The sequence below is a fragment of the Tachyglossus aculeatus genome, chromosome 4 (genome assembly GCF_015852505.1).
Source record: "Tachyglossus aculeatus isolate mTacAcu1 chromosome 4, mTacAcu1.pri, whole genome shotgun sequence".
In the NCBI taxonomy this organism is placed as follows: Eukaryota; Metazoa; Chordata; class Mammalia; order Monotremata; family Tachyglossidae; genus Tachyglossus; species Tachyglossus aculeatus.
In genome coordinates, this window is record NC_052069.1 from 8,689,547 (window position 1) to 8,715,611 (window position 26,065).

Here is a 26,065-nt window from a genome sequence, read left to right on the forward strand (position 1 = left end):
AGAGGTCTTCCCTGACTCAACCCGTCTTTCTCCAACTCCCTTCTGCGTCCCCCTGACTTGCTCCCTTCATTCATTCATTCCCCCTCCCAGCCCCACACCACTTTTAATAATTATGGTATTTGTTAAGTGCTTACTAGGTGCCGGACACTGTACTAAGCACTGGGATGCATACAAGCAAATCAGGTTGGACGCAGTCCCTGTCCCCTTTGGGGCTCATATTCTCAATCCCCATTTTACAGATGAGGTAACTGAGGCCAAGAGAAGTGAAATGACTCGCCCAAGGTCACCCAGCAGAGAAGTGGCAGAGCCAGGATTAGAACCCATGACTTTCTGTAATTTATTTATTTCTATTAATGTTTGTCTTCCCCCTCTAGACTGTAAGGTCACTGTGAACAGTGAATGTGTCTGTTTTCTATTGGACTCTCCCAAGCACTGAGTGCAGTGTTCTACACACAGCAAGAGCTCAATAAATACTATTTGATGAAGTGAATGAATGAACTTCTCTGGGCCTCAGTTTCCTACTCCACAGAGAAGCATGAGAAGCAGTGTGACTCAGTGGAAAGAGCACGGGCTGTAGAGTCAGAGGTCATGGGTTCAAATTCCGGCTCCACCGGAAGTCAGCTGTGTGACTTTGGGCAAGTCACTTAACTTCTCTGTGCCTCAGTTCCCTCATCTGTAAAATGGGGATTAAGACTGTGAGCCCCCACCATGGGACAACCTGATCACCTTGTAACCTCCCCAGTGCTTAGAATAGTGCATTGCACATAGTAAGCGCTTAATAAATGCCATCATTATTATTATTATTATTATTATTATTATTAATACAGTGACATATGGGGGTTCTAACTGAAGAGGTAGTTTTTCCCATTTTGGAGTGTCAAACAAGTCGAGAACTTTGAAGTAGGGAAATCTAAACAAGGAATCTTAGGGTACAGCATGCAGTAGCCCCCAGGGTAGGTTGACCTATCTTCCCTAGCACTTATGTTCCGAGAAGATTGGAAGAGGGAATGCTGAAGCAGTTGTTGACAGACACTACCCCTTTTCCCTTCAAATTTCCTAGGGGAGAAGGTCCAGAATCCTGCTCTGGGCCTTTAGAACGAAAATGGCATGCATGCAGCCTGCCTGCTTGCAGTCGTACCACATGTTTTATTTTGTTGTCTGTCTCCCCCTTCTAGACTGTGAACCCGTTGTTGAGTAGGGACCATCGCTATATGTTGTCGACTTGTGCTTCCCAAGCGCTTAATATGGTGCTCTGCACACAGTAAGCGCTCAATAAATATGATTGAATGAATGAATGAATCGTAGCACACGGGCATCAAGTGGACCGTATATAACCTTTATAAGTAATTCTGTCAAGTCTTGGAGAAGCAGTACAACCTAGTGGAATTCGCACGCGCCTGGGAGTCAGAGGACCTGGGCTCTAATCCCGGCTCTGCCGATTGCTTGCTGTGTGACCTTGGGTAAGTTACTTCACTTCTCTGGGCTTCAGATTCCTCAACTGTAGAATGGTGATCAAGTCCCCATTCTCCCTGCTACTCAGACTGTGAGCCCCATGCGGTACAGGGACTTTGTCCTACCTAATTAACTTGGACTTACCCCAGTGCTTAGCACAGTGTTCAACACATTATAAGTGCTTTAACCATAACCATTTAAAACAAAAAAAAAACCTATAAAATGGGGACAGCTACACCTGCTTCTTCCTACTTCCGAGGGACGATGTGAGGAAAATAAATAATAGACATGAAAGACAGCATTTCCTAGTGGAAAGAACAACAGCCTGGGAGTCAGGGGTCCTGGATTCTAATCCTGGCCCTGCCAAGTGTCTGCTGTGTGACTTTGGGCAAGTTATGAAACGTCTCTCTGCTTCCGTTTCCTCTTCTGTGAAAATGGGGATTCAGTACCTGTTCTCTCTCCTACTTAGACCGTGAACCCACAGTGGGACAGGAACTGTGTCCAACCTGATTATCTCATCTGTACCCCAAGGCTGAGCACAGTGTTTGCTTAAAACAAGCATTTAAATACCTCAGTTATCATTATTATTATTGGACATGCTATAGACATATAAGGCCGCATATTTTTTAATGGTATTAGGAAAGGCTTACTTCCTTCCTCTCCCCCTCATCCCCCTCTCCATCCCCCCATCTTACCTCCTTCCCTTCCCCACAGCACCTGTAGATATGTATATATGTTTGTACATATTTATTACTCTATTTATTTATTTATCTTACTTGTACATATCTATTCTATTTATTTTATTTTGTTAGTATGTTTTGTTTTGTTCTCTGTCTCCCCCTTCTAGACTGTGAGCCCGCTGTTGGGGAGGGACTGTCTCTATGTGTTGCCAACTTGTACTTCCCAAGCGCTTAGTACAGTGCTCTGCACACAGTAAGCACTCAATAAATACGATTGATTGATTGATTGATTATGTGCTAGACACTGTCTGACATGCTGGGATAGGTGAAAGGTAATCAGGATGGACACAGCCCCTGTCCGCCATGGGACTACCCATCTTAATCTCCATTTTGCAGATGAGTTAACTGAGGCCCAGAGAAGTGAAGTGACTCACCCAAAATCACACAGCGAGCAGGTGGCGGAGCTGGGATTAGAACCCAGGTCCTCTCCAGGAGGCAACGCTGTTTCTCTTAATATTATTTTATAAAAAGTATTCACCAAACAGGAATGACAGCAGCTAGCCAAACTCACGTCTTAGTGGACTTACCGGTCGGAACAAGTTGAGGCGTCCACCTGGTCTCGCTTCTCTTGTCCGTCAACTTGTCTTGCATCTCATGGTGCAGGTGGGCAGACCATTTCCCCTCAGCGGAGGAATTGAGCAATGTCTCAGAGACTCTTGTCCTTCCATCCTCAAGGGCTCCTTCTTCATATTCCCTTTGCAAGTGAAACAATAACCGTGAGAAGAAGCAGTGTGGCCTATTGGATAGAGCCCAGGCCTGGGAGGTAGAAGGACCTGCATTCTAGTCCCGGCTCCGCCACTTGTCTGTCGTGTGACCTTGGGCGAATCACTCCACTTCTCTGGGCCTCGGTTTCCTCATCTGTCAAATGGGGATTAATGCCTTGAGCCCCTTGTGGGACATGGACTGTGGCCGAACTGATTACCTCGTATCTATCCCAACGCTTAAAACAGTGCCTGGCACATAGTAAGCACTTAGCAAATGCCATAAAAAAAAATTGAAGCTTGAAACCGCTTCCCCTAAGCTTGCATTGGCAAGTCTTGCCCTTCTACCTCATTCATTCCTTCAGGAGCCAGAGGTTGTGGGTTCTAATCATGGCTCTGCCACTTGTCAGCTGTGTGACTTTGGGCAAGTCACTTAACTTCTCTGTGCCTCAGTTACCTCGTCTGTAAAATGGGGATCAAGACTGTGAGCCCCAAGTGGAACAATCTAATAACCTTGTATTTATCCCAGCACTTAGAACAGTGCTTGGCAGGTAGTAAGTGCTTAACAAATACCAACATTACTATTATTCAATTGTATTTATTGAGCACTGACTGTGTGCAGAGCACTGTACTGAGTGTTTGGAAAGTACAATTCAGTAACAAATAGAGACAATCCCTGCTCAACAATGGGCTCTCGTCCTTCTTCCCCTCTCCTGATTCTGATCCTGGGGGTCCGGGGACACTCCCCACCCAGCCCTCGTCATGAGGATGTTTTCCATTTTCCATTTAGAGAAACAGCATGGCATAGTGGATAGAGCCCGGGGCTGGGCGTCCAAAGGTCATGGGTTCTAATCCCAGCTCCAGCACTTGTCTGCTGTATGACCTTGGGCAAGTCACTTCACCTCTCTGGGCCTCAGTTCCCTCATCTGGAAAATGGGGATTGAAACTGCGAGCCCCACATGGGACGGCGACTGTGTCCAACCCGACTTGCTTGTATTCACCCCAGAACTTAGTCCAGTGCCTGGTAATCGCTTAACAAGTAGCATAATAATAATCATTTTTCTCCCCTCGTCCATGGTCCCAATTCCTTTCCCAACCAGGCAGCATCTCCCATCCTACTTCCAGAGAAACGGTCCTTTCCCCAGTTGCTACCATCATCCACATTGGCGTCACCCAGAAAGGGAGCTCTCCAGCTTCGACCCGGCGCGGAATCCCCCTCCTCCGACCCCTCCACACTCCCTGAAGTTTTCTCCTCCTTCTCCCCTTCCTCCTCGCCCCTCTCCCCAGCAGCCGAAGGGATTCGACCCGCATTCTCATTTTTCACTTTAGTCCGTGCAGTTCTCGTGTGGTTGGTCAGGGAGAGGCGGGTTGGGAGGGGCCTCCCCTGATGCAGTAAAAGCCTCTGACAGCAGCAGCAGCAGGAAAAGCAAGAGCAAGAGCAAGCCGAGAGCTTCCAGTTTTTGCTGCAGTCTGCTGATCGCCCCCCACCCCCTTTCCTAGAGACCCCGACGACTGCAAAATCAGGCCAGCACTGGGACGCCGAGCTGGACCTCACCGACTCCGAGCCGACCAGATCCAAGGACCGGCCGCCGTTCCGACTACGACCCGAGAGCATCGCTTGTCGATCGAACCATCGCTCCTTCGCCTTCTTGGTTTAGTGGACCGACCATCCCCGTTCCCTCTTCCCTCCACCTCCCCAGGTCCCCCTCCCCTCCCCGTCCCCCCCACCCAAATCTGGGTTGCATCGCTCTCTCCCTCATTATGCCGGGCTCCACAGGCCAGCCTGCTGTCCACCTCTGCTAGGCATAAGCAGCATGGATGGCAGACCCGCGAAGCCCTCTGCTGATTCCACCAGTCCGCTGCGGATCGGCATGCTGAGTAATTCTGCTCTAAATGGGCGAGGACACGGACACGCGAAAAATTAACCACGGCTTCCTCCGAGACCACAACTATGTGACTGAAGGTAACCCCCGTGTTGTCATTGAATTCTCCTGTCCGTGAGTGTCGGGAGGAGCGGAGGATGTGGGCTGCAAGGAGGTTTCGATGGGTAGATCGCATTTTTTGGGCTCCCCCCCAGCCCCTCGACCTTTCCCCTCCGAGCGGATGATTTAGAAGCCGGGATGGATTTGCTCAAATGCAAAAGTGTTCCCTGAGTCTACCCCTTAGGCCTAGCCAACTGGGCAGAATGGCCCATTCTGGGTTTTACGCTAGTGCCATTTCGGGGGCCGGGTGGGGGAGATGGGGAAGGAGAGAGGTAGAAGTGATGGTTGAGAAGATGAGGGCTTCTACCGGTGGAGAAATCACGCTCCAAGTTAATGACGGGAAGGTGTTGGCCAAGATTTCGCTTTTCATTTCGGCACCCATCTCAGGCGGAACGTGGAGGGAATTTTCTAGGTGGCTCACCCGCTGGGAGCATAAACGAACCTTGAGGAAAGATGTCCTTCTGTCTGTGCTGTCTGTTCCTCATCCTTAACATCTTCAAGGAAAGCAGGCTTTGAATTGGGAAAAGGTGGGGGGCAACAGACTGGATTTGCTGTTTTTTCATGATTTGTCTTAGACCAAGGTGACAGGAGTTATAACTGCCCCTCCCCACCCCCCCACCAAACTGGAGGTCAAGTGGATTTGAAAATCTACCTCATTTCCTCTCATAGAGAACGTTTCGGGTTCCATGTCTGAAAACTGGAAAGTTGGTTTTATAAAGCCAGGCCTTCCGAAGATGGGTCGAATCGCATGGAAATGGTGAAAGAGCAGGCCCCTCCCCACACGCAGTAACTTCCAAGAATATGCCGTTTTAGCCTTCCTCGATCGGAATGTCTCTGCTAATTTATTTACGTGCCAGCCACCAGAGATGATTAGAAGAGGGTCACCCCCAGATATTAGAGAATGAATTTCCAATAGTCCTCGGAAAAAGATTTAACCACATGACCCACCATCCCACTGCAATTTGAAAACCTGACCGGCGGATACTCTCTTGATGATTTTTTTTTTTTCAAAAAGCGAGGCCATTTCCCAGAATTGGAAATATGGAACAGGTTTTCTCTCTGTATTTAAGGAACATGGTGAAGCTCCTAAGCAGTCTCAATCAGTCATTCCACTGAGTAGCCCTGAGTGATTTTTATGTGCCTTTTCCTTGGCTGAGGGAATCTGTGCCGCGATTGACAGAAAATGCCTTTACGGAATTTTTGATTTGGAAGTGGGATGAGTTTGCTGTCATTCTAGTGTGTGTGTGTGTGTGTGTGTGTGTGTGTGTGTGTGTGTGTGTGTGTGTGTAAATCCTCATTCCTTCTTTTAACCCATGCAACGACAAAGAGCGATTGAAAAGAGGCTCGGAATGGGCCGGCAGAAAATCGATAAAAGCCGGTGACTTGGACCTGAAAGGTTTGGAGGTGGGGGGGTTTCTCCCAGGACATCGTGAGCCAACAGAATAGAGTTCCTCCTTTTCACTGGAGGGCTACCTGAGGCGGTGGGGAAGTGTTCATTTCAGGCTAGCTGCCGCTACCTGGTCTTGATCTGCATTTTAGAAGAGAATATTGAAATGTAAAGCAAAACTTCCTCGTCATCCCTCTGCTGACTCATGAATTGATTAAGGTTTCTGTCTCTGCTTCTGCGGAGGGGGTTTTCTAGGCCCTGACACAAAGGCTCTTACCTGACTCTCTCGGTGACATGCAGGATACGATAGAGCTGCAAAGTCCAAATTGCTGGTGTTTTTTTTTTTATTTTTGACTTCATGCGGGGGAGAAAGGAACATTTTAGTCTGTGACATTGATGGAAGGATGAGGAAGGGAAGCAGCATGGTCTAGTGGAAAGAGCATAGGCTTGGGAATCAGATGTCATGGGTTCTAATCCTGCTCCTACTCTTGTCTGCTGTGTGACCTTGGGCAAGTCACTTCACTTCTCTGGACCTCAGATACCTCATCTCTAAAATGAGGATTAAGACTGTGTGAGCCCTATGTGGGACAGGTATTGTGTCCAAACCAATTATCTTGTATTGACTCCAGTACTTAGTACAGTGCTTAGAACAGTGCTTTGCACATAGTAAATGCTTAATAAATGCCATCATTATTATTATTACAGTGCCTGGCACAAAAAAAAGTGCTTAGCAAATACCATGATAACTATTATTACTATTATTGTTATTTGGGGCAGTGTGGCTATTTTTATTTTTGCTGGACATAGGAGACCACATGGTAACTGGCTGAGAAGACAACTTTTAAACACTTTTCCATTAAACCTGAGGGTAATTCCTGAGGTGGATGCTTACAGGAAAAGCTTGGAAGTTGGGGCGAAATGGCCTCTTTCTTTAACCTGACACTGTGATTCGCTCCCTCCCCCCTCCCCGAGATTTGATTTCAAACAGCAGATTCCTCAGTTAGAAGGTCTCATATTAGGGAGAGCAGGATTAGATTTGCTTGGAGGAATTTTTTTAAGCCACTGTCTTCACGTTGTAAAATAAATTGGTATTAAATATGTTGCTGAAGGGAGAGCAGGGGGAACTATTTTGGCTAAGCTACTTCCACACATTTTGGATTAATGGAAAATTGGAAATAATGCCCAGAGTTATAGGAAAGAGATGGATTTAAAAATAAATTTATTTTGACGTGTTATTTTGACTTGGCCTTAAGCCAAATCTCAAATTTGCAAGGAGATAGCTTTAAAACATCCATTTTCTGTCAAAACAGAGAAGCGGCGTGGCCTCATGTGTAGAGCAAGGACCTGGGAATCACAGGGACCTGGGTTCTAATCCTGGCTCCACCACTTGTCAGTGTGACCTCGGGCAAGTCATTTCCCTTCTCTGGGACTCAGATCCCTCACGTGTCAAATGGGGATTGAGGCTGTGAGCCTCATGGGGGATGTGGACTCTGTCTAAATTGATCAGCTTAGATCTACCTCAGCACTTAGTACTGTGCCTGGCACATAGTAAGCGCTTAAACAAATACTGTGAAAAACCAAAAAAGCCCCCACTGAAGGAAAGACATCTTTTCTGCCTTACTAATGTTCAACAGAAAATCTGTGGGCTGTTTCTTAGTTTTAGAATCTGACACGGTTTGGCTAAAAATAGAAGTGCCTTTTCAGTCTGCCATCTTTTGATCTTGGAAAATGAGGAATTTGTCCTTTTTACAGAGTTCAAAGCCAGCAAGGTTTCTTCTGTCTTCCCAAATCTTTCTGTTTCAAAAAAATTATAGAGATATTAATTATATCTGTAATTTATTTATTCATATTAATGTCCATCTCCCCCTCTAGAGCAGAGAACCTGTCTATTAACTCTATCATATCATTCTCTCCCATGTGCTTAATACAGTGTTTTGCACTTAGTAAGCACTCCATAAATTCGGCTGATTGAACAATTAAAGGAAATTCCCTCAGCTTTCACTCCTGTAATTCCAAGGCGAACCACCTCCACCCCACCCCTTTCATGGTGTTTGTCAACCACTTTACTATGTGCCAGACACTGTACTAAGTGCTGGGGTACGTACAAAGTAATTGTGTGGGACACCGTCCTTGTCCCACATGGAGCTTGCAGTCTTAATCCCCACTTTACAGATGAGATAACTGAGGCCCAGAGAAGAGAAGTGACTTGCCCAAGGTCACACAGCTGACAAGTGGTGGAGCCGGGATTAGAACCCAGATCCTCCTGACTCTCAGGCCTTTGCTCTATCCTCTGGGCCATACTGCTTCTCTGTTATCCTGTAATCCTGGAGAAAAATAAACTAGTGAGAATCAAAAGGACACATCACAAACCCTCTGTCTACAATCCTGGTATTTGTTGTTTTTATTTAACACCCATCCCCTTTACCATCCACTAGACAGTAAGATTTTTGAGGGCAGTTAGCATGTCTTCTAACTGTATTGTATTGTCCTCTCCCAAGCCTTTAGGTAGTGCTCTGCACACATTAAGCGCTCAATAATTACCATCGATTGATAGGTTGAAAACAGAAGTAAAGAAGGTCCAGGTTTCTTCAAGAATCCCTCGGGGAACTGATCAACATATTCTTTAGATTTAAGTGAATGGGATGATCTATGTTCATCCAATTGTAGAATCCATCCAACCATCCTCTGTCCCCAGTTAGAAAGAATAAGGAAACTTTTCCTCATTTCAATTTTTCCACAGAGTGTTCTTTGCAATGGTGGGCCCAGGGCGCTGTTGAAGGAAATGCATGTTGTCTTCTTAGTGAGTCCCACATTGGGTTACAACTTAGTGATAGATTCTAAAAAAATTCCTCACCATTGGCTTTAAAGCAGTCAATCCCCTTGCCCCCTCCTACTTCACCTCATTACTCCTACTCCAACCCAGTCTGCATTCATTCATTCATTCAATGGTCTTTATTGAGTACTTACTGTGTGCAGAGCACTGTACTAAGCGCTTGGGAAGTACAAGTTGGTAACATACAGAGATGGTCCCCATCCAATAGTGGGTTCACAGTCTAGAAGGGGGAGACAGACAACAAAACAACACATATTAACAAAATAAAATCAATCAATCAATCAATCATATTTATTGAGCGCTTACTTTGTGCAGAGCACTGTACTAAGCACTTGGGAAGTACAAATAGAATATGTACAAGTAAAATAGAGTAATAAATCTGTACAGACATATATGCAGGTGCTGTGGGGAGGGGAAGGAGGTAGGGTGGGGGGGATATGGTTGGGGAGGAGGGGGAGAGGAAGGAGGGTGCTCAGTCTGGGAAGGCGTCCTGGAGGAGGTGAGCTCTCAGTAGGGCTTTGAAGGGAGAAGAGAGCTAGCTTGGTGGATGTGTGGAGGAAGGGCATTCCAGGCCAGGGGTAGGACATGGGCTGGGGGTTGATGGTGGGACAGGCAAGAACGAGGCACAGTGAGGAGGTTAGCGTCAGAGGAGCAGAGGGTGTGGGCTGGGCTGGAGAAGTAAAGAAGGGAGGTGAGGTAGGAGGGGGCAAGGTGATGGACAGCCTTGAAGCCGAGAGTGAGGAGTTTTTACACTTCGCTCCTCTAATGCCAACTTTCTCACTGTACCTCGATCTCATCTATCTCACCACTGACCTCTCGCCCACATCCTGCCTCTGACCTGGAACTCCCTCCCACTTCATATCCGACAGACAGTCACTCACCTCCACTTCAAAGCCTTATTGAAAGCTCTTCTCCTCCAAGAGGCCTTCCCTGAATAAACCATCATTTCTTCTTTTCCCACTCCCTTCTGCATCATCCTTGCACTTGAATTTGCTCCCTCTATTTTCCCCTCCCTCAGCCCCCTGGCACTTATGTATCTATCAGTAATTTACTAATTCATATTAACTTCTATCTCCCCCCTAGACTGTAAGCTCACTGTGGGCAGGGAACAAACCTACCAACTCCGTTACAATGTACTCTAGAAACAGTGTGACTTAATGGATAAGGCACAGGGCCCAGGAGTCAAAAGTATCTGGCTTTTTTTTTTGATGGCATTTGTTAAGTGCTTACTATGTGTAAAGCACTGTTCTAAGTGCTGGATAATAATGATGGCATTTGTTAAGTGCTTACTATGTGCAAAGCACTGTTCTAAGTGCTGGGGAGGATACAAGGTTATCAGGTTGTCCCACGTGGGGCTCACAGTCTTCATCCCCATTTTACAGATGAGGTCACTGAGGCACAGAGAAGGCTTCTAATCCTGACTCCGCCACTTCTCTGCTAAGAGACCTTGGGCAAATCACTTCACTTCCCTGGGCCTCAGTTACTTCATCTGTAAAACAGGGATTAAGACTGTGAGCCCTATGTGGGACATGGACTGTGTCCAGCCTAATTAGCTTGTATCTATCCCAGCACTTAGTGCAGCATCTAGCATATACTAAGTGCTTAAAAAATACCATAAAAAATCACCTAGTTCTGTACTCTGCACAAGATAGGCGCTCAATAAATATGACTGATGGATTCATATCTGACGGACTATTTCCCACCCTTACCCTTGGATTTGCACACTTCATTCACCACATCCTCAGCCCCACAATTTCATCCACAATTTATTTATTTTAATGTCTGCTTCCAGGTCTAGACGATGATCTCCTTTAGGGCAGGGAACGTATCTACCAACTCTTTTATACTATATTCTTTCAAACGTTCAGGACGGTGCTCTTCACACAGTAAGCACTCCGTAAATAGGATTGGTTGATCAATTGCTTGATTGATTGAATGGGTCTGGGGAAGCATGCTTTGATTGAAATGAGGTACTGCTTTTTAGAAATGCAATGAGTTACCCAGTTCATTTCTGTGACTTCCGTTGTAACATTTTCACCTGCATACTTTGTTGCTTTACAGAGGTTTCCTTTATAGGAGATAGGGTTTTTTTCCTCAGTTCAAAAGTCCCAGCTACAAGAAATGTTCTCATTTAAGTTTAATGGAAATCTGACTCAGGGTCAGTCAGTTGAGGCCAGAGAGTAGCAGGGGCCCTACTTGCTTTCGAAAATGAAGATCAAATTTTAATAAAGTTGATTGGAGCCATACCTTGTTGTATTCTTCCTGTCAGTATCATGAGGCTTACTGTTAAAAACTTCCACGTTGAACTGGGGAAAGGTTTGGGCTTTAGGTCCTGTGCACAGGGAATGCCTAACTGTGGTTCTCGAAAGGGGCGGAAACTGATCTTACTCTTCTGAGGAAAAAAAAGCATTCTTCGTTAACAAATCCTCTTTTATTCATTTATTCATTCATTCAATCGTACTTATTAAGTGCTTACTGTGTGCAGAGCACTATACTACGCGGTAGGGAAAGTACAATACAACAATAAGCAGTGACAGTCCCTGCCCACAACGAGCTCACAGTCATTAGAAGGGGAGACAGAAATCAAATGAATTTCTGTAATTCAGAAATTACAGAATGAATTTCTGTAATTCATTACAAATGACAAATGAATAAAATGACAGATATGGACATAAAGTGTGTTGGGGCTGGGAGGTTGGGGGAAGAGCAAAGGGAGCAAGTCATGGTGATGTAGAAGAGAGTGGGAAATGAGGAAAAGTGGGACTTAGTCTGGGAAGGCCTCCTGGAGGAGATGTACCATTGAAAGTGGGGAGAGTCATCGTCTGTCAGATTTGAGGAGGGAGGGCGTTCTAGGCCAGAGGAGGGATGTGGGTCAGGGGTTGGCAGTAAGACAGGCGAGATGGAGGCCCAGTGAGAAGTTTAGTGGCACCAGAGGAACGGAGTGTGCGGGCTGTTTGTAGGAGGAGAGAAGGGAGGTGAGGTAGGAGGGGGCAAGGAGATAGGGAGCTTTAAAGCCAATGGTGAGGAGTTTTTGATATGGAGGTGGATAGGCAACCACTGGAGTTTTTTGAGGAGGGGGTTGATGTATCAGCATTTTTGTAGAAAGATGATACGGGCAGCAAAGTGAAGTACAGACTTTGGAAGGTCACACTGGAGAATTCAAAGACTTTGGTCTGGTCTAGGCTTGGAATCGGTAGAGTTCCCGTTACCCGTGTTCGAACCCCGTTTCGACTCACTTGGAAATAATAATAGTAGTAACAATTATTGTGGCATGGGTTAAGCACTTACTATGTAGCCGGTACTGTTCTAAGCACTGGGGTAGATACAAGTTAATCAGTTTGGACACAGTCCCTGTCCTACATGGGGTTCACAGTCTTAATCCTCATTTTAGAGATGAGGTAACTGGGACCCAGAGAAGTTAAATGACTTGCCTAAGATCACACAACAGACAAGTGGCAGAGCCAGGACTAGAATTCACAGTCTTAATCCTCATTTTAGAGATGAGGTAACTGGAGACCAGAGAAGTTAAATGTCTTGCCCAAGATCATACAGCAGACAAGTGGCAGAGCCAGGACTAGAATCCAGGACCTTCTGACACCCAGGCCCGGGCTGTAAGGGGCATTCGTTCGAGGATGGTTGCGAACTCTGGTGTTTGCAGGGCCTCCTGGCCATGTTCGTCAGCTCCTGGCTCAGTCTTGTAGCCCCAGGAAAAATAAAATTGATATCCTCATCTAAAGGCCTACATGTCTCGCCATGTTATTCTCAGTTAAGAGGACATCATTCTCCCTTGCTGCTGTATTAAGGAATAATTAAGGCTGTCCATCACCTCGCCCTCTCCTACCTCACCTTCCCTCTCTCCTTCTCCAGCCCAGCCCGCACCCTCTGCTCCTCTGCCGCTAACCTCCTCACTGTACCTCGTTCTCACGTATCCCACCATCGACCCCCGGCCCACGTCCTCCACCTGGACTGGAATGACCTCCCTCTGCCCATCCGCCAAGCTAACTCTCTTCCTCCCTTCAAAGCCCTACTGAGAGCTCACCTCCTCCAGGAGGCCTTCCCAGACTGAGCCCCCTTTTTCCTCTCCTCCTCCCCCTCCCCTCCGCCCTACCTCCTTCCCTTCCCCACAGCACATGTACATATGTTTGTACAGATTTATTACTCTATTTATTTTACTTGTGCATATTTACTATTCTATTTATTTTGTTATTCTGATGACTTGACACCTGTCAACATGTTTTGTTTTGTTGTCTGTCTCCCCCTTCTAGACTGTGAACCCGTTGTTGGGTAGGGACCATCTCTATATGCTGCCAACTTGTACTTCCCAAGCGCTTAGTACAGTGCTCTGCATACAGTAAGCACTCAATAAATGCAATTGAATGAATGAATGAATGCATCTAGGTTTATTTCTATTTATTCTGATGACTTGACACCTGTCCACATGTTTTGTTTTGTTGTCTGTCTCCCCCTTCTAGACTGTGATCCCATTGTTGGGTAGGTCCCTTCCTTCTCTATATGTTGCCAACTTGTACTTCCCAAGCACTTAGTACAGTGCTCTGCACACAGTAAGTGCTCAATAAATACGATTGAATGAATGAATGAATGGTATTTTGGCATAGTGGATGGATCCCGGGCCTGGGGGTCAGAAGGTCATGGGTTCTAATCCTGGATCAGCCACTTGTCTGCTGTCTGACCTTGGGCAAGTCACTTCACTTCTCTGGGCCACAGTTACCTCATCTTTAAAAACAGGGAATAAGACTGTGAGCCCCATGTGGGACAGGAACCGTGTCCAACATGATTTGCTTATAGCCACCCCAGGGCTTAGCATAGTGCCTGGCTCATAGTAAGCACTTAACAAATACCACAATTATTAAGGAAGAAAGGGATATGAAAAATAAAATGCAGCAAAAGACAATCCTCTTGATTTTGAAGGATTCAAATGAAGAGAGGCAGTCTCCCTTTTGTGGTCTAATATCAAAAATTCTGGTTCCAAGAGAAAATGGTAGTACTAGGAGATTGGGAGCATACAGAATAGCAATAAACAATTCACATTTCCAGCCCAAGCTATCCATCATTAATAATACCAATAATAATGATTATTATTATTATTATTCTTATGGGGTTTCTCAAGTGCTTACTAAGTGCCAAACACTGTACTAAGCATTGGGGTGGATTCAAGCAAACGGGGTTGGACACAGTCCCTATCCCAGGTGGGGCTCACAGTCTCGATCCCCATTTTACAGATGAGGTAACTGAGGCCCAGAGAAGTGAAGTCACTTGCCCTGGATCACACAGAAGAGAAGTGGCAGAGTTAGGATTAGAACCCATGACCATCTGATTCCCAGGCCCGGGCTCTAGCCACTGTGTCATGTTGTTTCACTTCATTGGTTTTTCATCCCTTACAGTAAAGCATCACATCTCTCCCCGATCTCTACAGAGAGGAAAGAGCAGAGAAGCCATCCTGTTTTTTTGGATGGTATTTGTTAAGCGCTTACTACATGTCAAGAACTGTAATAAGTGCTGGAGTAGCTATCATCTAATCAGTTTAGACACAGTCCATGTCCCCGAGGAGACTCACAGTCTCAATCCCCATTTTACAGATGAGGGAACCGAGGCCCAGAGAAGCAAAGCGACTTGTCCAAGGTCACCCAGCAGACAAGCAGTGGAGCTGAGATTAGAACCCAGATCCTCCTGACTCACAAGCCCATGCTCTATCCACTAGAGCACACTGCTTCTTGTGTTGGCCCTGAGGGGAGGGCAAGTAGGGTAAATGGAGGCTGGGAAGGCTACACGACCGAGGCATTTAGCCCTGCCCATAAATCTAAACCTTGATGCCCCCTCTGTTCGGCCAAGACTTTGGATCTGGACCAGTTCCTGTTGGGCTCTGAAAAGGCATTGCCTCAGAACTATCTAAAGTGGCCTAATAATAATAGTTGTGGTATCTTTTATTCGCTTACTATTTACCAAGCACCAGGGTAGATACCAAGTAATCACATTGGACACAGTCCCTGTCCCACATGGGGCTCACACTCTTAATCCCCATTTTACTGATGAGATCACCGAAGCACAGAGAAGTGAAGTGGTTTATCCAAGGTCACACAGCAGACAAGTGGTGGAACTGGGATTAGAACCCATGTTCTCTAACTCCCAGGCACGTGCTCTTCCACTAGGCCATGCTGGTAAGGGCTTACAATGTGGCTGTCACTGTACGAGGCACTGGGGCTGATATAAGGTAATGGGTTGGACTCAGTCACTGTCCCACATGGGGCTTGTAGTCTTAATGCCTATTTTCTAGATGACGGAACTGAAGCCCAGGGAATAATAATAATTATTATTATGGTATTTGTGAAGTGCTTACTATGTGTCAGGCACTGTACTAAGCGCTGGGGTGATACAAGCAAATTGGGATGGACATAGTCCCTGCCCCGCAGAGGGCTCACAGTTTTAATCTCCATTTACAGATGAGGCACAGAGAAAAATGACTTGCCCAAGACCACACAGCAGACTGTGGTCTGTCTCCCTCCTCTAAACTGTGAGCCTGTTGTTGGGTAGGGACTGTCTCTATATGTTGCCAATTTGTACTTCCCAAGTGCTTAGTACCTGCACACAGTAAGCACTCAATAAATACGATTGAATGAATGAATGAATGAGCTGAGGTTGAAACCCATGCCCTTCTGACTCCAAAGTGAAGCAACTTGCCCAAGGTCACACAGCAGACAAGAATTAGAACCAGGATCCTCCTGACATCCAGATCCGCTTTCTATCCACTAGGCCATGGCTATTTATTGAGTGCTTATTCCGTGTAGAGTACTGTACTAAGCACTTGGGACTATTCAGTATAACAGAATTAGCAGACAGGCCTACGGGTGGGTTTCTCAAGCTTGACACTTGTTTGGAAACATTCATTGGAATATACTTGTTGGTCCCTGCTTGCCTTGAGAGAAAAATTTAGATTATTTCCTCCCTGACTAAAGCAGATGTTACATGAACATGCAGTAACTAACCATTGAGGGGGAAGAATAGTATATGCAGCATAACTATCACCATAATAGTGATTCCATTTTGCTTTTGAAGATCTTTGGAACTTCTGCATTCGACCTAATTTACCACAGTTCGATGTGGCTAGAGGATTTAGAGGTTGACAGATGTGGGTCTCGCATCAGTCTTAGGTGCAAAACTATAAAATAACATTGAATATTTTATAGTCCAGAAATAAGGGTGTATCACCACGGCAGCCAGGAAAAGATCATCCATCATTCCAATTTGCAGGGGACCACTGTTATTCCTCAGTTCCAGAACTTCATGTTTGTATGTGTTCACTCCCTCGAGTTTTTACGTGTTCACTCTCTCACATCAATAGAAGTTCGAAGTGCTATTTCTGCTAAACTAACATGAGGTTTTTTTTTTTCCTGAATAAAACCATTCCAGTCAGCTTTGATGGGGAAAATAATGTGTCTGCACAGCTGGTCTCTAGAGTAATCTGAAATTACAGGGGCGTTTATCATGAAATCTGTCTACCTCTCCTCTTCTCTTGCTTCCTTCTAATAATAATAATAATAATAATGGTGATATTTGTTAAGCACTTACTATGTGCCAAGCACTGTTCTAAGAGCTGAAGGGGATACAAGGTGATCAAGGTTGTCCCACGTGGGGCTCACAGTCTTAGTCCCCATTTTACAGATGAGGGAACTGAGGCCCAGATAAGTTAAGTGACTGGCCCAAGGTCACACAGCTGATAAGTGGTGGAGCCGGGATTCGAACCCATGACCTCTGGCTCCCAAGCCTGTGTTCTTTCCACTGAGCCACACTGCTTCTCTTCTACTTTCCCTCTCTTCATTTTTCTACAACTCTTCCTCCCCCCAAGGAGCCTAGACCATCTAAGCCCTCATTTCTTCTTCTCCCTCTCTCTTTTGGGTTACCCTTTCACTTGGATTCACACCCCTTATTCATCACACAGCACTTATTTCCGTGCCCAGAATTCATTTATTTACATTAATGTCTGGCTCCTGACGTAGACTGTAAGTTCCTCGTGGGCAGGGAATGTGTCTGTTGATTCTGCTGTACTCTCCCAAGTGCTTAGAAAGAGAAGCAGCATGGCATACTGGATAGGGCACGGGCCTTGAAGTCAGAAGGTCAGGGGTTCACACTTTTCTGCTGTGTGACCTTGGGTAAGTCACTTCACTTCTCTGTACCTCACTTACCTCATCTGTAAAATGGGGATCGAGCCTGTGAGCCCCACATGGGACAGGGACTGCGCGCAACCCAATTATCTTGTATACACCCCAGTGCTTAGTACAGTGCCTTGCACATAGTAAGGTCTTAACAAATACCATAATAATAATAATAATTTACTATTACTTATACACAGTAAGCACTCAATACATAGCCTTGATTGAGTTATTGATTTAAATAAGAAGATATATCCATTCTACCACATTGTGACCTTTCATCTCTTCGATCCCAAATATCACCAGGCTTTGGATATGATTGAGATGTACTGTGCCTGAAACCCTCTGTGTATGGGTGAACACTTGTCTTCTTGTCTTGTTGCCAACTTGTACTTCCCAAGCGCTTAGTACAGTGCTCTGCACACAGTAAGTGCTCAATAAATATGATTGATTGATTGATTCAAGGCAGAATGAGCTAAAGCCTGGAAAAGAGAAACAAAAGTCAAGATTTTCTGTTGCAAGAAATGATCAATGCCATTTTCAAATTCAATCAAATGTATTTATTCGGCCCTTAGTCATTTATTCATTCAGTCATATTTATTGTGCTTACAGTGTGCAGAGCACTATAACAAGCACTTGGAAAGTATAATTCAGCAATTAAGAAAGACAGTCCCTGCCTACATCAGGCTTACAGTCAAGAAAGGGGGGAGACAGACATCAAAACAAGTAAACAGGCTTCAATATAAATAAATAGATTTATAGATCAATCAATCAATTGTATTTATTGAGCGCTTACTGTGTGCAGAGCACTGTACTAAGCACTTGGGAAGTACAAGAGCGCTTGGGAAGTACAAGATATATATATAAACATAAAGATATATTTATATATAAAATATATAAATATATGTTTATATTTATATATTTTGTATATATTTATATATTTATGCATAAAAGATATATATGATATATATAACGTATATATATATATATATATATATATATATATATATACATATACGTTAGTGCTGTGGAGTTGGGGGGAAGAGCAAAGGGAGTGAGTAGAGCAGATGTGGAAGGGAGGGGGAGCAGAGGAATGTGGGGACTTAGTCTTTTTAAGGCCTCTTGGAGTTGATGAGCCTTCAGTAATAATAATTATAATTATGGTATTTGTTAAGTGCTTACTATGTGCCAAATACTGTTCTAAGCGCTGGGGTAAATACAAGGTAATCAGGTTGCCCCATAGGACTTTGAAAGGGGGAAGGGTGAGTGTTTGGCGGATTGGAGGAGGGAGGGTATTCCCGGCCAGAGGTAGTACATGGGACAGGGGGCAACGGCCGGACAGGTGAGATGGATTCTGAGATCGAGCCTCACTGTGCGCAGAGCACTGTACTAATTACTTGGGAGAGTATGGTAATAATAATAATAATAATAATAATAATAATGTTGGCATTTGTTAAGCGCTTACTATGTGTAAAGCACTGTTCTAAGCACTGGGGGGGATACAAAGTGATCAGGTTGTCCCATGTGGGGTTCACAGTCTTAATCCCCATTTTACAGATGAGGTAACTGAGGCTCAGAGAAGTTAAGTGACTTGCCCAAGGTCACCCAACAGATATGTGGCGGAGCCAGGATTCGAACCCATGACCTCTGACTCCAAAGCCCGTGCTCTTTCCACTGAGCCACGCTGCTTCTCTAGCCACGCTGCTTCTCTGAAGCAGAAGGTAGAACGGAGTTGGTAGACACGTTCCCTGCCCACAAGGAACTTCAGTCTAGAGAGGGAGGGGAGACATTAATATAAGCAAATACATTACAAATATACAATACATTACAAATATGGACATAAGTGCTGTGAGGCTTATGGACGGGTGAATAAAATGTGCAAATCCAAGAGCAAGGATGATGCAGAAGGGAGAGGGTGAAGTGAGTGGAATCCTAGGTAATCTTTTCATAGTGGGCATGGAATGTATCTAACAACTCTGTTATAAGAGATTCTCCTAAGTGCTTAGTACAGTGCTTCACATACTGTAAGCGCTCAATAAATAAAATTGATTGCTGGATCTGATAACCCTGTATAGAATATACTGTATACTGTTTTTTGCTGGTTAAAATGCTCTGTTAACTAAATCACACATGGGAACTGGGTTGTTTTAATGAAATCAACCTATCATTCAATCAATGGTGCACTGTATTAGGCACTTGGGAGAGTACAATATAATACTAATAATAATCATGGCGTTTATTAAACACTTACTATGTGCAAAGCACTGTTCTAAGCGCTGGGGTGGTTACAAGGTGATCAGGTTGTCCCACATGGGGTTTACAGTTTTAATCCCCATTTTACAGATGAGGGAACTGAGGCCCTGAGAAGTGAAGTGACTTGCCCAAAGTCACACAGCTGACAATTGGCGGAGCTGGGATTTGAACCCATGGCCTCTGACTCCAAAGCCCGTGCGCTTTCCACTGAGCCATGCTGCTTCAGTTGCTAAACATGTTCCCTGCCCAAAATGAGCTGAAATCTAGTTAATTACAGTATTTAAGTGTTAAATATGTACCAAGCATTATAGGTACAACATAATCAATCGATCTATCGCATTTTTTGAGCGCTTACTATGTGCAGAGCACTGTACTAAACACTGGGCAGAATTAGCAGATACATTTCCTCCCCACAGAGTTCAGGGCAGACACAGTCCCTTGTACCACACGGGTTTAATAGTCTAAGTAGGAGGGAGAGCTGGTATTTAATACCCAACTTGCAGATGGGGAGACTGAGGCACAGAGAAGTGAATTGCCCAAGGTCACACAGCAGGGAAGTGGCAGAACTGGCATTAGAATCCAGTCTAACACTTATTATGCTCTTCAACGACTTTAGTGAATTATCAATATGGCAGAGGATCTGGATCTATTTCATTACTACTGCTCTGGATTTTTCTTCACGTTCACAGATGCCTTTTTAGGCACGGCAAGGGCAGAAACATCAGATGGTATTAGTTTTACGTGACTTTCTGTAATCTATTTGGAGCTCGGAGGAAAAACACACAAAATAAACTCTGATTAGTTTAATGACCATTATTTTCAGCATAGATAGAATCTAAATAGGGCATAATTGATTTTATATTTTATTTCTTTAGACCAGCTGATTTCATTGGTAATGTGGCAAACTATTTCAAGTAGTTTATTGCTTGGCCCAGTGAAGCTAGATGAAAAAAACTAGGGCTGATTAATACTGTTCTGTAATTAAGCTGATGGCCTGATCATATAAAACTAAGAAAGAGTCCAGTGTTCTCCTAGGCCTTATCTAATTCATGGACTTTTGTGGATGAACTAAGCACCTAGTACAGTGCTCTGCACAAAATAAGCACTCAATAAATGCTATTGTTTGAATGTTTGATTGACGTCAACCAACAAATAGAGTATTGTCTCATTTTCCTTGTGATACCAAAAAATCAGGCTTTCAAGAGCAAAGACTTAAAGCACATTGTACTTTTGAGAGCAAATAGATGTGTGTTCACAAACTTGTTTTTGTCCCCTGTTCGGCTTTTTACCCTAAATGTTGCAAATTGATAGCCAAATAGAGTTTGCAAAGCTCCCGGTAGGAAAATATAAACTGAATTTCTCAGCTGTAAATATTTTCAACTCAAGAGCTCAGGATATAATGATTAACAAGGAGTTGATTTACAAGGTATTTTTACTACTACTACTACTACTAATAATGTTGGTATTTGTTAAGCGCTTACTATGTGCAAAGCACTGTTCTAAGCACTGGGGTAGATACAAGGTAATCAGGTTGTCCCACGAGGGGCTCACAGTCTTCATCCCCATTTTACAGATGAGGGAACTGAGGCCCAGAGAAGTGAAGTGACTTGCCCAAAGTCACACAGCTGACAAGTGGTGGAGCTGGGATTTGAACTCACGACCTCTGACTCCAAAGCCCGTGCTCTTTCCACTGAGCCACGCTGCTTCCCACTACTACTACTACTAATAATGATGGCATTTATTAAGCGCTTACTATGTGTGAAGCACTGTTCTAAGCGCTGGGGAGGTTACAAGGTGATCAGGTTGTCCCACAGGGGGCTCACAGTCTTAATCCCCATTTTACAGATGAGGTAACTGAGGCACAGAGAAGTTAAGTGATTCGCCCAAAGTCACACAGCTGACAATTGATGGAGTAGGGATTTGAACCCATGACCTCTGACTCCAAAGCCCGTGCTCTTTCCACTGACCCACACCGCTTCCCAAACAGACTCTATTTTGACCCTTCGTTACTATTTATTTGGATACTAAATATTTTATTTTACTAAATCTTTCCCTACATTTCCTGACCTTTTGATTGAACCAGTCATTGACACAACTCACTCACTATATTTTTCTGAATCTCAATTCTGAAGTCCTTATTACTGGAATCATTTTCTAAAAATGAGATTTAATGAGAAAGGGTGCTCACCCACATCCTACCCCTGGCCTGGAAAACCCTCCCTCCTCATATCAGAAAAATTAATTGCTCTCCCCAACTTCCAGTGCCTAGTACAGTGCCTGGCACATAGTAAGCGCTTAACAATTACCATAATTTATTCAAAGCCTTATCAAAGGCACATCTCCTCCAAGAGGCCTTCCCTGTCTAAGCCCTCCTCTCCTCTCCTCACACTCCCCTCTGAGTCACCCTGATTTTCTCCCTTCATTCTTCCTCCTTCCTAGCCACACAGCACATATTTATATATCTGTAGATATGTTATTTATTTCTTTCTATGTGTATATAATTGTCCATCTCACCCTCTAGACCGTGAGCTCTTTGTGGGCAGGGAATGTGTCTGTTTGTTGTTATAATGTACTCTCCCAATTACTTAGTGCTTTGCACACAGTAAAGTACTCAATAGATACAATTGAAGGAATTTTTCATGCAAAGTGGTAATATGATTATACTATCCTGCATTATATGTGTGTCCTATTTTTTCATCCAGTTGGCACTTAACTAGGACAGTTATGTGACTTTAAGGTAGGGACAAAGCCATAGAGTCAAAGGATGCTTACAAAATCGTGGTTTTCTACTCCCAAATCTTATATAGAAGAGAGGAAGGAGAGAGGAGAGAGAGACAGAGAGAGAGAGACAGAGAGTGTTAGTTTGACTGTTAACTCGTTTTGGGCAGGGAATGTGTCCATCTATTATTATACTGTCCTCTCCCAAGTGCTTAGTACAGTTCTCTGTACACAGTAAGTGTTCAATAAATATGATTGAATGAGTGAATGAATATGTGTGTGGCAAGCAAAGAAATAGTTATCAATTAAGCAAATACACTGTCACATAAATCCATATAAACAAGTATAGCTATTTTAAAAAGGGTTTCCAAGAAAAATGCGGAAGTTCACGCCTCTCTCTCCCTTTAGATTGTAAACTCCTTAATCAATCATTCAATCGTATTTATTGATTGATGTACTGTACTTATTGTGTGCAAAGTACTGTACTAAGTGCTTGGGAAAGTAGAGTACAAACATTGGTAGTCATGTTCCCTACTCAAAAGGAAGGACTTTCTCTCTTGTAGGGAGCCTGTCTATTAATTTATTGAATCCATAACTCAGTCAGTGATATTTATTGAGCACTTACTGTGTACAGATCACTGTAGTAAGCACTTACACTCTCCCAAACACTAAGTACAATCCTTTGCACAGAGTAAATGATCAATGAATACCATTGGTTCATCAACTGAAGTGGGGAATTTGGGTATTTAAAAGTAGAAGAGCTGGGATACTGGACAATATTATTTGGAGAAACTGCCTCTGAGCCAAATAGACTCTATTTTGACCCTTCGTTACTATTTATTTGGATATTAAATATTTTATATTAGAACTTATAAATTCATGGCATTCAGGCCATGCTGCAATGGGAGTTGTGAATATGAACTTCATAACACATGCACAGACACATGCACAAGTACTTGTCATCGTGGTAGGGAATGGTATTAAATCGGAGCAGCTGGGATGTGTAAGACAGTGGAATTTCTCATGTATTCTAAAATGAGTTTTTCCATGTTGGCTCCTTGAGCTCTTCAGATTTTTTCCCTGCAACTTTTTCATGCTAGGGAAGAAGCGTGGCTCAGTGGAAAGAGCACAGGCTTGGAAGTTAGAGGACTTGGGTTCTAATCCCGGCTCCACCATTTGTCTGCTGTGACCTTGGGCAAGTTACTTCACTTATCTGGGCCTCAGTTCCCTCATCTGTAAAATGGGGATTGAGACCATGAGCCCTCCTTCTCCCCATCCCCCCCACACCTCCTTCCCCTCCCCACAGCACTTGTATATATATTTGTACAGATTTTTTACTCTATTCATTTTACTTGTACATATTTACTATTCTATTTATTTTGTTAATGATGCGCACATATCTTTAATTCTATTTGTTCTGATGACTTTGACACCTGTCTACATGTCTTGTTTTGTTGTCTGTCTCCCCCTTCTAGACTATGAGCCCGTTGTTGGGTAGAGATCATCTCTATCTGTTGCCAACTTGTACTTCCCAAGTGCTTAGTACAGTGCTCTGCACACAGTAAGAGCTCAATAAATATGATTGAATGAATGAATGAATGACAGGGACTGTGTCCAACCCCATTTGCTTGTATCCACCCCAGTGCTTAGAACAGTGTCTGCCACTGTTTCCCCGTTTTAGACTGTGAGCCCACTGTTGGGTAGGGACTGTCTCTATATGTTGCCAACTTGTACTTCCCAAGTGCTTAGTACAGTGCTCTGCACACAGTAAGCGCTCAATAAATATGATTGATTGATTGATTGCCACATAATAAGCACTTAAACAAATATGGTAATTATTATTTATTATTATTATTATTATTAATAATAAAGGTGGCCAAGAACTCACTCCCCTTAATATGACAGATCACCACTCTCCCCAACTTTAAAACTCTCCTAAAGTCACATCTCCTCCAAGAGGCCTTCCCCGATTAAACCTTCATCACCCTACTTGCCTTCCCCTCTGAGTCAACTATGTACTTGGTTGTGGATCCCTTGAAACCTTTTCTTATTCACCCCAGCGCTCGATAAATAGTACTGAATGAATGAAATGAACAGCAGACCTGTGGTGGAGCCGGGATTAGAACCTACATCCTTCTGTAATCAATCAGTGTTATTCATTGAGCGCTTACTGTCTGCAGAGCACCGTACTAAGGACTTGGGAGAGGACAGTATGGCAATATAACAGACCCATCGTCTCCCAGTCCCACAGCATTTATCTGTAATTCATTTATTTCTATCAATGTCTGTCTCCCTGGCTCTAGAATGTAAGCTCGTTGTGAGCAGGGAATGTGTCTATTTATTGTTCTTTCACACTCTCCCAATATATATCCTTATATTCTATTATTTGCCCTCTCTGGAATGAATTTTAACATCTTCCTCCCCACTGTAGGCTTTAAGCTCCACATGGACAGCTATAGTGTCTACCAATTGTATTTTATTGGACTCTCCAAAGCGCTTACTACAGTGCTCTGCACATAGTAAGTGCTCAATAAATAGCACTGATTGATGAGGTGCTCAGACCGTGGAGCAGGTTCAGTCCAAGATTACCGCACAGATGAGGGCCTTTCACTGATCAATCAATCAAAGGTATTTATTGAGCGCTTACTACATACAGAGCACTGTCCTAAGTGCTTAGGAGAGGACAATACAGCAATGTTAGCAGACACATTCCCCCGCCCACAAAGAGAAATGCTCACAATGTACGTGTAGTAATAATAATAATGATAATAATAGTACTTGTTAAGTGCTTACTATGCGCCAAGTGCTGTTCTAAACACTGTGGTAAATACAAGATAATCAGGTTGGACAGTCCCTGTTCCATATGGGGCTCGCAATCTTATCCCCATTTTACAGATAAGGTAACTGAGTCACAGAGAAGTGACTTGCCCAAGGTCGCACAGGAGGTGAAAATTATTTCTGAAGTGCCTCACAAAATAATCAACATGGAAATTATTTCATGTAAAACTCAAAAAGTAATCAAACAATTGAAACTCTCTGCCTTTTTTGGAAAATTAAATAATGATTACTTAAACTGCCACGAAAAGTCAAACTTTGGATTCACAAATATAATGGAGGAAGTTGATTTTGATAAGAGTAGTTATCGCTAGCTGAAGGCACTTTAAGTTCCAGAAGAGTTCACTGGTCTGGCCAATTATATTATTTATTAGCTACTGGTTAACAAATTGTAACCTAGCAGTTGTAAAAACATTTTTTTTTATTATTTAAACCCCTTTCTAAAACATAAATACCATCTTTTTTCTCATTTTAGGCCTTACAGGAGCATGTATGATAGAAAATTTAAAAATTTTATTCACTTTACTCAACTACTGCAATTTCAAAAGCCGGTCAATCTGAGCTGGTGAATGTGGAAATAAATGTGTGTGCACAATCTGTAAACATTAAAGAAACACTTAGAACAGTGCTTTGCACATAGTAAGCGCTTAATAAATGCCATCATTATCATTATTAGTAATCAGAATTTTTTTTTTGGCAGGATAATCAAAAAGCCAAAACATTTTTTATCATCATCATCATCATCAATCGTATTTATTGAGCGCTTACTATGTGCAGAGCACTGTACTAAGCGCTTGGGAAGTACAAGTTGGCAACATATAGAGACAGTCCCTACCCAGCAGTGGGCTCAGCACACTGCACTGCAATATAGTTACAATTTACCTTTAGTCTTTAAATTGCTGCAGTATGAGTGTATGGACTCTATCATGGAGAAATTTATTCCAAACCACCTATAGCAAGAGCTGTGTAGAAGAAATGCTGACTACGGTTTCCGTGTTT

At 43.7% G+C, this 26,065-nt stretch overlaps 1 protein-coding gene across 2 annotated transcripts in view; it reads left to right on the forward strand.

The window, feature by feature from the left end:
- Positions 1-4,172: 4,172 nt before the first annotated feature.
- PPP2R2C (protein phosphatase 2 regulatory subunit Bgamma) overlaps positions 4,173-26,065 on the forward strand; it is a 381,993-nt gene continuing 360,100 nt past the window's right edge. Inside the window, exon 1 of one of the 2 annotated variants that reach the window (XM_038745076.1) lies at positions 4,173-4,856. In XM_038745076.1, coding sequence (XP_038601004.1) covers positions 4,787-4,856 — 70 coding nt within the window. In that variant the 5' untranslated portion in view covers positions 4,173-4,786. The remainder of the gene's footprint in view (positions 4,857-26,065) is intronic. The other variant, XM_038745077.1, reaches the window with a different exon arrangement.